At 40.6% G+C, this 15,185-nt stretch overlaps 1 protein-coding gene across 2 annotated transcripts in view; it reads right to left on the bottom strand.

Annotated features, from left to right (window-relative positions):
- EPAS1 (endothelial PAS domain protein 1) overlaps positions 1-15,185 on the bottom strand; it is a 148,427-nt gene that overhangs the window by 69,332 nt on the left and 63,910 nt on the right. For both annotated transcript variants that reach the window (XM_030557689.1, XM_030557691.1), the window contains exon 2: positions 3,611-3,801. In XM_030557689.1, the coding sequence (XP_030413549.1) occupies positions 3,611-3,801 (191 nt within the window). The remainder of the gene's footprint in view (positions 1-3,610; positions 3,802-15,185) is intronic.

Below are 15,185 nucleotides of genomic sequence, written 5' to 3'. Positions count from 1 at the left end.
ATTTTTGCAGAGCAGGTGTAAAGCACTTTCTGAAAAATCAGGCCCCTTTAAGGTGTTCAAGGTGGGCACTCAAGAGTGAAGACACCCAAAATAACTTCTGAAAGTCTTGAATGTCTAAAGGTGCATTCTGTGTAGAAACAACTCAAACTTTGGTTAGATGCTGTAATTATATTTGCTGTACAAACAGAGCAACAACATCTGACTTGCTGTTGGATTTATAGTTAAATTTATACTGGGCTTGGAAGATAAAAAGTTGAATTATTAAAACAAAGGCTGTCCCAATTGTAACTGATGACATATTTCAGGTTCATGTAGGTGCTGGGTAGTGGGGTATTCCAGGCAAAGCAATTCAGTTGCATTCACCACACACTTATTTTAAAATCTGATTTAATATCAGAGGCATGCCAATATCAGATCTTGGAAGTGTCAAGCAGTGTAAACTTAAGCCAGACATGTATGAGGGCACTAAAAGATATATTTTATTCATATTTCTTAGTCTGCCAAGAAATATAGATTTAATTCTTTTTGAAAGAATTCACTTTGCCTTAGTAATTGCCAGATGAATCTGGTGTCCTTGTGTGATGATGAGAACAACAAATCTGAAGTTACTTAATTTTAACTTTCAAAGACATCCTTGTAATATAACGTTATTTGTCTTGTTGTCCTTAGGTAAAAAAAGAAATTTGTTTTCCAACTACTCTAGTCCACTCTCCACCAATCAATAGCTCACAATCTGTAGATGTAAAAAAGTTCTACAATATTTAAAATTGGTTAACTGGTAACTAGTTGGCATGACATATGGAGTTTTTAATGGGAAGAAAGTTTGTTTATTTTATGCAACTTGTTTGAGTATGGCATATTACTTACAAAACCACAGATGATATGCAAGTTCTGCTAGCAAAGAGTTTTCTAAAGATTCCTCTGTTTCATTTTCCATTATAATAGGCACAGATAGAATGTAATTTTCTCACAATCACTATGAGCCAAGAATAAAAGCTCTTAAATCAGTTCTGAGGAAGTGGAAACACACACACATCCCATAATCACCTGGAAACAGAAATGCGTGAATTTGACTTAATCTGATGTGACCTGCTGAATAACCACAATCAGCATGTGATTTAGCTATTACACTCCATGATAAAACAGACACTCAGGAAGTAACAGAAAAAATAAGATGCTTTCTAATAGCATTTTTTGCAGTATTACTATATATCCCACTTGTCAACTTAAAGACTGTGGGTAAGAGCTTGACTCCATTGAAGTCAATAGGAGTTTTGCCATTGACTTATCTGGGAACAGGATTTCACCCATACTATTTCATTTTTAACTCAGGCATTGTATGAGTTATTGTTAATGTTGTAGTTTCAGTGTTCAAGAAATCATTGTATGAAAATCACCCCAGAAAGATCAAGACTAGTGACATGCAACACTTGAAGACATAGTGAACTTTGAAGAACATGCAAAGATTCAGGTTTGTTTTTAGTTTAATCAAAGAGTTTTACCATCCCTAGATCTTACAGTGTTCAGTCCAAAGAACTAAGTGACCCTTTGATTTCAGATGTTGTGATTACTCCTTATATATCCTATTGTAGGTAATGAGTAATGGCATGCCTCCAAACATCAAGGGATTAATTCTTTACCATTTTACATCCCTGATTTTTTCTGTCATAAAACTAAATACAGATGTTATTCCTTGCCACAATTCAGAATCAAAGAAGAATGAAAACTGCTATTACAGTTGCTTTATTGACCTTGCAGGTTGCAGGGGCCACAAATGTCCACCGAAGTAACTTCCCATAGCAGCGTACACTCAGAAGTGGTAGCAGTAATTAAAAGCTTTTAAAATACATTTCATAATTTACAGGTGCTGAGAGATCCCATTCACCATGTGTGCCATCATATAGCTCTGATATGAGCAAAGTGGGTGGTTTCTCTTTTAACAGAATCTGTCCATCCAGGTCAAATATTTTAAGATTGTGGCTTTAGCTATTTTAGCACATTGTGCCTCAGATCTACCAGAATGCCTGTCATAAACAGATAAGTAAGAGTTAATAGAACAGAAGTACTTCATATCTCTTTTGCCTGGAAAGGGTTAACAAGTCCAGTGAGCCTGGCTGTCACCTGACCAGAGGACCAATCAGAGGACAGGATACTTTCAAATCTTGAGGGAGGGAAGTTTTTGTGTGTGCTGTTAGTTTTTCGTTGTTGTTCGCTCTGGGGGCTCAGAGGGACCAAACGTGCAACCAGGTTTCTCTCCAGTCTCTCCGATACAGGCTCTTATAAGTTCAGAATAGTAAGTAGTAGGTAGATAAAGTGAGTTAGGTTTATGGTTGTTTTCTTTATTTGCAAATGTGTATTTGGTTGGAAGGAGTTCAAATGTGTATTTGGCTGGAAGGAGTTCAAATTGGTATTTTGCTGAAAAGATTTTAATTTGTACTTGAATACTTAGGCTGGGAGGGTATTCCCAGTGTCTATAGCTGAAAGACCCTATACCTATTCCATTTTTTAAATTTACAAAGATAATTTTTACCACTTTTTCTTTCTTTAATTAAAAGTTTTCTTGTTTAAGAACCTGATTGTTTTTTTTTATTCTGATGTGAGACCCCAGGGGACGGGGTCTGGATTCACCAGGGAATTGGTGGGGAGAAAGGAGGGAAGGGGGAAAGAGAGGCTAATTTCTCTCTGTGTTAGGATTACTTTCTCTCTCAGGGAGAATCTGGGAGGGGAAGAGAGAAGGAGGGGGAAAGATGCATTTTCCTCTCTGTTTTAAGATTCAAGGAGTTTGAATCACAGTGATCTTCCAGGGTAACCCAGGGAGGGGAAGCCTGGGAGAGGCAACGGTGGGGGAAAGGGTTTACTTTCCTTGTGGTAAGATCCAGAGGGTCTGGGTCTTGGGATTCCCCGGGCAAGGTCTTGGGGGGACCAGAGTGTACCAGGCACTGGAATTCCTGGTTGGTGGCAGTGCTACAGGTTCTAAGCTGGTAATTGAGCTTAGAGGAATTCATGCTGGCACCCCATCTTTTGGACGCTAAGGTTCAGAGTGGGGAATTATACCATGACAATGCCATCTATTATTGATCTACTATCAGCATATAGCACAATTAATCCTTTTAAACAATTTTTTTTTGGACATTCAAAATGTCAGAGCTAACTTCTAGATGCATGTATGCAAATGTGTTTTCCATGCCAAATCAGGATTTACTTGTCTCAGTATGGAAAATTTTCTGTAATTCATAATCTAGGTATTTTAATTATGATTACATTCTTGAAGCCTGAAATCTTTTTATTTGATTTTAATTAACCATTTTCTAGGGCATATTTAGATTAATTTCTATCTATATGAAATGTCATTGAATTTGGCTTCAAATCTTATTTTGACAATTAACACCCTGCACGATTAATGATTGATATTGCTCAATCTTCTCTAAACCCTTAAAAAAAATCACATTGTTCTGATGAAAAGCTATGCTCTAATGTTTGTCTGAGCTCTCAGAACACATACTGAGGTGTCCCCTTTATGCCTTTAGTCTTTTGTGTTTAGAAAATAATAAGCATACCTTTGCCATTGGGATATCAGCTAACATTGACCTTTCTCTTCCATGGGCCTTACCTGAGGACAGCAGTTTGTGAGTGCGTAAGAAACTGATTGCCAGACGCATTATGGATGCCTTGTCCAGATGTGAACTAACACTGTGGGGCAAGGGCAGTTCATGAGCTAATTCATAGAATACTTCAGTCTCCTTGCTTCTTCTGCACCTTGCTGCATCTCTTGATTTCTCCTTCCTCCTTTCTGAGCTGCTCCTATAAAGTAAGCAAAAAAGACAGCTCCTGAGAAGCAATTCATATCTAAAGAAAGACATTAACTGTCAAGGAGTATGATCTCAGCAGTGAGCCAGCTGGCCATTTGGCTTAAAATAATAGATGTGATAGCATTTCGATTCTTTATAAAAGCCTCTGGAAAGTGACATCACAATAAAGAAAAAGTTGAAATTTTATTCAGGTCAACATTTGGTCCCACTGAATTCCCACTGACTTCAATGGGAGAAAAAAGTGGCCTTTAGTGATGAGACTTGAAAAATACAGCAAATCATGAGTGCTGCCATCATTCAATTTAAATTTGATTCACTAAGGGACTTTGTTTTCAGGAGGTTTTAAAAATTGTTTGGATTTTTCAAGCAAGCTGAATTCAGATATTTTCAGTCTTTGGAGACATATATTTTTCAAAACGCTTTTTAAAGAAACTGTGACCTCATTTAAAGTCAAAGGCAAAACTGCCATTGTTTTTACAAGGGCAAAGATTACATTCAGAATCTTTTAGTTTCCATAACTATATAAAATAACATATGGAATGATACAGTATTATCATGGAATGCTGTTCTGATAATTCTGCCTACAGTGCAAGGATCTTTTACACTGCTGTCATATGGGACAGATATTAAAGAAAATACACCTCAATAATATGAATTTTACTACTGGCTACAGACCTCTCACAAAGGATCCAATCCTGCTAGGAACAGAGTGTAGAGAGCAGTGCACCATGGTAATGGGTTCACAGCACCTGTTTTACAGTTGGAGCTATTTCAGAGAGTGTGGCACTGTTCCTAGATATAGTGAGTTGGAAAGGCCATTCCTTACATTTCAGTAAAAGTAAGCAGTAGGCTATTAAGCTCTGTTGGGCTACACAGAATGTCACTGTTCAAAAGCTGATGCTACACATGAAAAAGCATCCTTTTTATTTTATTTTTTACTATGAAAGAGACTGACCATGAAATACATTAAATAGAAAAATACTGTAGCATGAAGTAAAGCCAATTCTTGGCAAAATCTGTTCTAGTAAAGTCTCCTTCTCTCTCCAGTCTGTCCCTCCAGTGAAATAAACATAACCAGTACAGCTGGCTCCTCCTCTCCAAGGAGAACAAGAAATAACAAAGGTCAAAGGTATTTTATAAGGGGCAGTGGACAAAATTCATCCACCAGAAAGCGCAATGCTAAGTTTAAAGAAGCAAGAAACACAAGCATGGTTTGTTACAAGTTTGAGGTGGCTAGTTTGTTGAGGGAAAACTTCATTAATCCCTATACAGCACTTCATAAATAGTCTTGGAAGGATTAGATTTTTAACCAGTAAATGTCGATTTCACCATACATCCACAAAGCAACGAAAAAATATTTCCACTGTAATAATCAAGATTTACAGATAGGCAAAGTAAAAAAAAGCTGCTTGAGAATTTAATTAGAGTAAAAATCCAGTGATTTTGACTTGAATTAGGCTTGTTAGAAATGGACTAACAAATGAATAGTTATGATTTCTTGATCTAAGGATATTTACTTTGTATATTTTGACCTGTGATGCTGACAATTTGTGTTTTAACAGTCTATAAAGTCAAACTTTTTGAATATCAATGTCTACTGTCATAAAATAATTGTCTGACATCCCCCAATAATGCCATGCCACTGTGAAAATCTAAAATGGATAACAATCTAAAAAAATGCTTACAATTAAACCAATATTATCCATCAGAATTTTTTTTTACAAATTGAATTCTGCCAAATCTATTTATAAAATGCATTTATACCACAGAGCACATCTCCCCCAAAAGGAAATAAAAATTTAAGAGGTGTTTAAAAATCTTCAGCTGATATAAATCAGTGTAGTCCCACTGATTTCAGTAGAACTTAATCAATTTACAACAGCTGATGGCTTTAGCCCTTAGCTGTTCATCATACAGTATCCAGTGAAATGTATTGCTCCATTTCCTGATCAGAAAACTATAACATAGTAGTCATTTTAAATGACCTGGCTTGGATGAGAACAGGATGTGACATGTAAGAGGTCAGTCTCTCAGTTTCAGAAGCTGCAATTCTTTAGCAAGTATCCCATTTCCAGTGTCACCTGCACAGGTTCTCATTTTGAGACTATGAACTAAGACGTCTGTGACCTTGGCCAAATTATAGCATATTTTGAGTGGGAGAGGTTGCGTGGCTGGACAGGTTGGAAGTGCTTGTCATCAGGGGAAATCACAAATGACTTTGTCATCTTGGCTGCAGCTCCGCATGGCAGCCAGCATGTCCGGCTCCTTGGCAGAGGGGTGCCCAGGAAGGCTCTGTGCGCTGCCTCTGGTCGCCCCTCCACTTAGGAGATGGAGACATGCAGCTGCTTCCTGGGAGCCTTGCAGACTCTCCCCCACCTGAAGTCAGTGCCACCAAAGTCAGCACCCCCCAGAGCCCACACTCCCTCCTACACTCTCCACGCCCCAACCCCCTACCCCAGCTCAGAACCCGCTCCCGTGCCCAAACTCTCTCCTGAATCCCATACCCCACACTCCCTCCTGCACCCCAACCGCCCCCACACACACACTCCAAACCCCTTGGTCCCAGCCCAGAGCCCCCTCCCGCATCCTGAACTTCTCATTTCTGGCCACACCCCAGAGCCCTCACTCCCCCACACAAACCCCAACCCTCTTCCCCAGCCCAGAGTCCCCTCCTGCACCCCAAACTCCTTACCCTGACACCACCCAACAGCCCACACCCTCAGCTGAATCCCACACCTGCTCCCGCAGCCCAGCCTCCTGCCCCAGCCCAGTGAAAATGAGCAAGTGAGTGAGCAAAGGAGGAAGGGGGGATGAAGTGAGCAGGGTGGGGCCTCAGAGAAGGGGCGGGGCAGGGGCAGGGGCAGGCCAAGGGTATCCAGTTTTCTGCAATTAGAAAACTGGCAACCCTAGCCTAGGGGATGAGGTTGTAGATGGGTGCTGATGGGCATGTTACCAGAGTAAAAAGCCTCGGAAATACATCTTTAATCCCTAAGACTGACCTCCAGCCAACTTAGTACAGAACTATTTTTTTCCCAGGTGAATATATTCTAAAATGTTGACGGAGAGACTATTATGAAAGTTATCTATAAGATGCTGCAAACATGGAAATAGCAGTCGCATAGAAATCTGACAATATTTCAAAAGGACTGCTTAGGCCCTCACAAGGGGACACTGATTCTTTACTTTGACTGGGTGGAGTTTTCATATCATGGGACTATGGTAATATAACAAACACAAGTTAATTAGTATAGCATCTTAGCCTTAGGCCATAGTGCACAATCAAATAAATATAAGATAAATCAGAAATTTAAATCAACACAGCACAATAAAATAAATACAGACTTTTCAGAATCAAAAGAAGATAACATCAACTCTTCTCCCAAAATCAAATACACTTTTAAAATCACAACCCATCAAACAAGATGCAAAATTAAAACAAGAACGGTTAGAAATATATTTGTTCATTTAGTCAGAAGGAACCTACCTTTTAAATACTTTTTTCTTGTCTTTATGACTGGCTGGCAACTAGGGTGAAAGCCCATATAATAGAAACATTTTCCCCACACAACAAATATTTTAGTTTTTGATCTGGTGTAGGAGAAGACACCTGAGCCAAGAATAGGATTTAAGGTAATTTAATAGTGATCCAATAAGTAATGGTCAGATTATCTGCTCATGTACAGTCCCTCCACCCAGATTTCTGCACCGTTTGTGTACAGGAGAGTCAGCTACCTCTATTGTCCTTCTTCTACAGATTGCAGGAGAAGCAGAACCATGTGTGTATTTTTACATCAATGTTTTTTCAGGGAAATTATGTTTTTAAAACCCCATTTCTATGTAAAGAAACCTATGCTATGCCCCAAATGATTCATCTCTAGAAGTAAGTCCACCAGTGGAATAAGGATTAGAAACAGAACAAAAAAAAAACAGAAAACCCCCATGCAGCAATATTTATGAGAACTTCCAATTGTGACTTGGAGAATGTAACTCAAACCACAAACGTTTTAGTTCCATTCTAAATGTAGAGCCCACGATTTTCAAATTGGTTCTAAATTATACAAAACATTCAAAATTGTAGAAAGTAGCATCCCCACCAAAAAACCTCCTTTCATTTCAATTCTAAACCAAGCACGTACACAGGACAACATTTGCCATTCACAAATTAAAAATGGGTTGTGTAAGACTGGCAACCTCATGATGCCACTCAAGTCACAAAGGAAAATATTTAGTTTTGTCAACCTTAGTAAATATAATACAGAAGTGTGGCTAATGAGGCAAGCTGGTTTCATTAATGATGGTTGCCCAAGATTTTTAATAACCTATGCTGTCGTTAGAGAGTAATTGTTTCAAACTGTATTACACTATCCTTCTACAATGTTTCTGATCACAGTCATAATTTTCATAGCTGACATTTGTTAAAATGTATTACATACTGCATCCATGGCTCTTCTTTACCCTACGAATCCCTAGGGTAAAGAAAAGCAGGCTCTCTACCTTTTACAGAATTAATTTGCTCGACCATTACAGTTTTAAATAAATAAATAAGTTACCTGAATGCAAGCACTTCTGCTTGAAATACTCCCCCCTCTCCTCCGGTCACCTCATGTATATCTGTTTTTTCCTTTTCTTTCCCTAACACAGCACACTGAAGCTGCATCATTACTGCAACCAGACATCCAACACACACACACACATTGGTGCAACACCAGCTATTTCTAGTGGCACAGAGAATCCCAACAACATGACTCTATCTACCCTTCTTTGTTTATTTGCCGGCCAGGAACAACTCTTTCAAAGAATGTCACTCAATGCTTCCACTTCGTAGCTGTGAGGTTTCAAAAACTGCTGGTGTACATGTTTGTTGGTTTGTTTTTCCAGCCTCATGGAACATCCTGCACAAGCAATGGCATTCAAGCAAAACAGAGACCTCACTAGTATGTGGTGTTTTCATTGTTTTCCTTTGCACACTGAAGGCCAAGGCTGGCTGCAGTTACTCCTACTGATTTCAGTGGAGGAGTATTTTACCCAGTCTATGGCTTGATTCATCCCTGTCAGGAGGGTGGAAGCAGAACTACACAACAACCGGGCTGTACTAAGCCACGAAAGAGTGCTTACACTGAATCTTATTCATACCTCATTCTGGTAAGAGGACGGAACAGGGAGAAGGCAGGGCTTAGCAAACTCCTGAATCACTCCCTCACAGCAATTTTAGTCAGCCTACAACCCACTTTTGCGGAGAAAAAGAAAGAGCTGTTTGGCCTGAATGCATGTTGTTCTCTGGAAAAAGTGACTCAAAAGCATGGATCTAGCTCACCCAAACTTCTCTGGGACTTTCAAGGAACAATGTGTAGACACAGTGTTTCCACCAACACACAAACACAGAGCCTATCAGCTGCCAAGTGCCTCCAGCGAACCCCCTCAAAGGCCATTGGTTCAAAGGGGCCTGGATTAGACCCTCATGTCTCCACACATACACACACTCACGTTGTAATTGCATGAGTAAGAAAGGAATGTCAAAGTCCAAACTTCTGCAGGAAAACAACAAAATCACACCCAGGTCAGAGAGCAGGCTAGACTGGCTCCCTCACCAGAGTACCTCAGCCTCCTTTCAGGGAATAATGGTGGGTTGGTTGTTTGGGTGGAAGAAAAAGAAAGTTTCAAGCAAGGGTTTTCCATGCTAGTTTGGTGATGCTCTGGGGTGGCTGAAGCAGTGTTTATCCATGCATGAGCACAGTTAAAGAGTTTGACCTGCAAGAAAAGGAAGTGTTGAGAATCTGTGGATGATTCTCAAACCATAGAATATAAACAGCTTGTCTTCCCTTCCCCACCCTCCCCAAAGGCTGTTTACAAGATTCCTTAGTCGCTTTTGAGTGTGTTTAGTTCAGATCCTGAAAACTGCTGTTGTATGGGGGCAAAGAAGACAAAGTACTCAGGAGTACTTAATGAAATCACATGAATTATCAGTAGCAAAAGTTCCCCAGGCCCCCCAAAATAAGCCAACAACAGAACAGCCCCAAAGACAACTATAACACCGAGAGACTCCAGTCAGTGGCAAGCAGGATTGAACCTGGGACCTCTGGAGCTTAATGCATGAGCTAAGGCTCTAAGAGCAAACTCTTTAATCTCTCACTTGCTCTCGGCACTACTAGATGGGACAGAACACCACACCCAGAAAGTGTGTGAGTTACATACTTCCCCTCACTGGGGAAGCACGTCCCAAAGACTTCCCAGTTGAAATCTCAGACAAGCCCCCACTTGACATACCAACAGACCCGTGTTGTCAGTGGGCAGGATTGAACCTGGGGCCTCTGGAGCTTAAAGATTGAGCCCCTACCGCATGAACTAAAAGACAACTGACTGTTAGCTAAGGCTGTAGACCAGACTCATTTATCTTTCTCTAAGTCGTTTCAGTGCCACTAGATGGGACAGAGCACCACACCCAGAAGTTGTGCGGGTTACACAAGCACACAAATAAGAACAAACAAAGAGTATAACTCAACCAGCCAGATGAGCTCCAATTATTTTAATTATGCCCTGAACAGAATTAAGGGCCAGATTGTGATCCCCTTTCCCACGGTGAATAGCCCCTTGCACCAGAAAGATCTCACTGAAGTCAATGGGAGTGTTTGCAGAGTCAGGATGAGTTACAGGGATCACAAACTGGCCCTAAAATGTAACCCTTATTCCAGTATTGTAGTTGTGTGTATAGCTGCCTACCTTCAGCAAAACAAAGCAATGTACATGCATTTTTGTTTTAAAATATGGCTCTGTTCAGTCATGGGGTAACTAGAATCCATTTGCACTCGGTAAGTAATTCTTGTCTATCACAGGTATAAAGTGTTCACTAGTTTGAAGTAGTGTTAGACACGCAAATTCTGCCCTGGGCTGCACCTATGCAAGCCCTCTGATATCAGGAGAGGTTGCACGGGATAGAGACTGGCCCCGTTTATTTAAATAAAGTGAATCCATTCCTGAGCTGGATCAGCTGACATACAAACTTCTGCTTGGTGCATCCATATTTCTTCTTTCGTCCCACCCCACCAATAACTGGCTTTACGTCAACTAAGAATACTTGTCCTCAGTTAGTATATCTCATCTTTAACCTTTCCATGAACATCTACCCTTCAATGTTCTTGGTGGCTATTTAGCAGCTAGTATCCTAGCAATCAGCGTTAGAGATGGGTCCTTCTGCTATGGACTTAAGCTTGTTTAGTGGACTCTTCATAGGGTCACCAGAGTTGATCATCTTCCGTCTTTACACAAGTCCACGTGTGTGCACACCGCATGACAGTGCTGCTGGAACAATTTACATAGCTGGGGGTGCTGAAGGCGGAAACCATGTATGTGGATTGTTATTACTACTTCAAGCCAGGGGGTGCACCAGCATTAGGGTGACCAGACAGCAAGTGTGAAAAATTCGGACAGGTGGTGGGGGATAATAGGAGCCTATATAAGAAAAAGACCCAAAAATTGGGACTGTCCCTATAAAATCGGGACATCTGGTCACCCTAAGCAGCATCCCCAGCACCCCTACTTCCAACACCTATGCTGCGGAGGAGGAGTGAATCTGTGTGCGCGTGCATGTGTGTGCGTGCATGTTTAGGGCTAGCATCCTTGTCAAAAAGGGTTTGTTCTGCACAATGTTATAACCCTGTAATACAATTAGGTTCCAGAGCACTGAAGTCCCAGGGCCTCTGCAGTTAATACTCAAAAAGCTGAAATCAGTATTTAGCTATGGTAGTTTTCACTGATACAACATCTACTGTACTGTGAATTTATAAAATGTTTAGAATTACATAGCTTCAGACGGGCTTACTTTAGTTTACTTAATTAGTTTTGTGTCTCTGGACTTTGTTTGAAACTGCTGTGTAAGTAAACCTCTTAACCTTATAAAGTAACGGGTATATTACCTTACATTACAAGGCTCATTATTAAGCACTTGTAGCTCAGACATGTATTAAAGGTCAAGAATCCACAGTTAATTAAACTGTCACACAAAATATCTATAGTAATTCATGCTGGCTTCAATGTTTACAGTAAAAGCTTCAGATGTTAACTTATAGAACAAGAATAGCTACGAAAAGATAACATAAAATATACATGATTTACTGTACACACAGAATGGTTGACCAAATTGATTAGACCTCATTTAGAACAGTAAGAATTTAAAGGAATATTTTTAGAATAAAAGTCATATAAATCTAAAAGTAATTAACTATGTGGATAATAGTCTATTATTGATTACTTTTTAATTAAACCAAACGCACTTTTTATCACTTGTTTACATTTTGCATTTCACTCAATTTGGACAATAAGTGCCAGATATTCAGCAGCTTTAAAATAGCATAGGATCTAGCCCTGAAACTATAAACTGGTCAGTTTCTCTTCTGTTTACAGTCATTTTCACTTTCTGGTTCTACACTAGTTCAGCGATTCAGTGTTTGAGTCCAGTTCCATAGACACTATTTAACAAATGTACAAAAGTGGGTGTCATTCTTATTTTATTTCTGGTTTCTCTGCAGCTTGAGGTCTTCAAACCAGTTTTGAAGATTTCAATAACTCGATCCTGGGATAGGGGTTGTTATAAAATTGGATGGGTGGGGTTCTGTGGCCTGCCTTGTGCAGGAGGTCAGACTAGATGATCAGATTGGTCCCTTCTGACCTATTAGTCTATGAGTCTATGAGTCTATTTTTAAATTTCATTAAAGTATTTTTAATAATGGGGTTTTGTAACAACTTTATCCATCTTATGTTCAAAAATAACCTTCACTCTGGGCATCACACTGTCCTTTTGACAGTGCCCCATTAAATTAAGAAAACTGATAACTTGTAAATGAAACGTGCATGATAAACAGCAGTTCACTCATTCATCAGGAACTGCGGCCAAAAATATGGAAGCTGAGAGTGTAATTCCATCCCATTTAAAGAAGACAAGATTTTCCCAGGCAAAACCAAGGTAAGACTTTCTCTGGTGAAAGGGGTTCACTGATGCATTATTTTCACAGGGATGGCCAAATGGTGGCTCGTGAGCTGCATGTGGCTCTTTTACAGTTAAAGTGAGACTCACAAAGCCCCTTACTCCACCCCATCATTCTCTGTCTACCAGGCTGGTGGGGGAGCTCAGGGCTTCTGCCCTGTGGCAGGCTGGTGGGGATAGTTAGAGGCTTCTGCCAGACATGACTGGTGCCTGCTCGGGGGAGGGCACAATTTAAAGCTTCATCCCCCCAACAGCTTGAGTCACACACATCCCAGGCACTCTGCTCCTCTTACCCTCAGTGTCCCCCACCTCCATCCTCGGCGGCTCCCAGGTGTTAGCTCCACATGGAGACACAGCGGCAAAGAGCTGGGAGCTGCAGGGAGAAGCCACTGCTTTAGCTCCATGGGGAGAGGCAGCAGCAAAAGCAGCAGCTCCAGCAGCTGCCAGGCAGGGAGGGAGCCTGGCGGCACCAATTTACCAAATAGGGCCAGCAAACCCTGGCAAAAATCTGGGTGGAGTACATGACCCCAGGTGCCCTTCCCACATCACCTCTGGCTTCTGCCCAGCGGGGAGAGGATCTTGCCTCAGGGCTTCAGCAGGAGCAGGGCTGGAGCCCTGAGCCCAGTGGGCACCTCCCTGCGGGGCTGGAGCTCCAGCAGGCACGCCCTGGCCCTCGAACTGTGGAAGATTGTCAGATGTGGCTCAGAGGGTCAGTAAGTTTGGCCACCCCTGTTCTAAAGGCTTAAAGCAGACTCAAGTGGCCAAATTCTGCTTAGCTATAAATGACCGTGTTTAAATTATACACCAGGTGTTAACTGATTTGAAAACAAGTGTGTGAATATATAAGTGGTAAAGTGGTGTAACTTGCACTGATTTGGCATCCAGCGGGTGTGCAAAACAAGTGCAAGGTCCACACCAAAGGGGGTTAATTAGTACATTGAAGGAATGAAAGTTTGGGTATTGCAGGAATTCAGTCACTAACAGGAGGGCAAAAGAGAAATAGGGGTATATGTTACTTTATATCCTTCCTTCTTTTAAGGTTGCTTCTTCCTGCTGTGCCTCAGCACTCTGCCCCTTTGGTTGCTACACTTGTTTTGCACACGCAAATTGGTGCAAGCTAAAATCACATCCCTATTTACACCCATTTTTCTTATCAGTTTGTACCCTCAAAGTTTAATTTAGAACAAGATTTTCATGGAGATGAGCCTGCTTATCCTAGGTCTGAATTTGGCCTTTGGTTTCTATTTGCAAGTAAGTATGGGAGTGAATTTGAACTGGCAGAAGTGAGATATACTTGAAGTCTTGGGTAGGGGGCAGAGATCAGAACATGCTGTGGAAGCTAAGCTTTTTTCAGCTTTCTATCTGTAATTATAAGTCTTTCCAAAAGGTGCCTAGCACCAGGGTTTGGGGCTTGATTAACAATGGAATTTGAACATGTGGAAAAGGAGGAATAGGATTTAGGGGGGGATAGTTAGTAACACAGCAAATAAATCTAAGCACTTTTATAGTACATGAAGTCCATGCCACCATTACAATTTCCATGTCCCAGACTAGCTCAGCAACGGATAAGGACTCTTCCACAGCCATGTTGATGTCAAAATGAACAGACTGATTCTTTGGGGAAGTCAGATTTGTAATCTTCCACACGTTTTTAAATTCCAGAAGGGATAGATCCTCTCTCATGTATGAAGCACTAATATGTTATTATACTTGTAATCGAGTGTTATTGGATTTGTAATTTTTTAAAATGAAAATTCCTGGCATACATTTCTGAAAGACATTTACATAGACAAAAAGCATAACATCTACTTTTAAAAAGTTTATAGCACTGACATCTTGCTTTTTATGCAGATATACCCCGTTAATCAGCAACTGAAGGCATCATCACAAACATTAAAGGTATCAAAGGGATTTAAGAGCAGTTCTGATGTTAATGACCCTGGGCTACAAGAGCAATTAATTTCTTTAACATCCATGTACATAGTATGTCACCACATTCTGATCATTTGGTACATTCTAATAACAACCAAAAGAAAGTCAGTACAAATCTATTATAGTCGTGCGTTGTAACTTTCTCTGCAGTTATGTGGAACTTGAAATGCGAAAAGTTAAAGTTAGAATTTTAGCAAATTCTCCTCTGTCTATACTTGGGTTGCTTTGCAGTATGCACATGATGCAAAGAGACCTTAAGGCCAGAATGGCTGGTCTCAGGAGGATTACTCCAGCTCTGGGGCAAACTCCAGTGGTGTAGACTCAGATCCTATGCCATCTCCACTCACTGTGGTTAGAATAAGGGGTATGATTACTGGTAAATGGGATAGGACTAGAGCTTCTCTGCACCACAATGATCCCTGACTACTGTAATGGCCCTTGAGGCTATTGTCAATCTTGGTAATTTA

The sequence above is a fragment of the Gopherus evgoodei genome, chromosome 3 (genome assembly GCF_007399415.2).
Source record: "Gopherus evgoodei ecotype Sinaloan lineage chromosome 3, rGopEvg1_v1.p, whole genome shotgun sequence".
Taxonomy (NCBI): Eukaryota; Metazoa; Chordata; order Testudines; family Testudinidae; genus Gopherus; species Gopherus evgoodei.
This window is presented reverse-complemented; position numbering and strand designations above follow the sequence as displayed.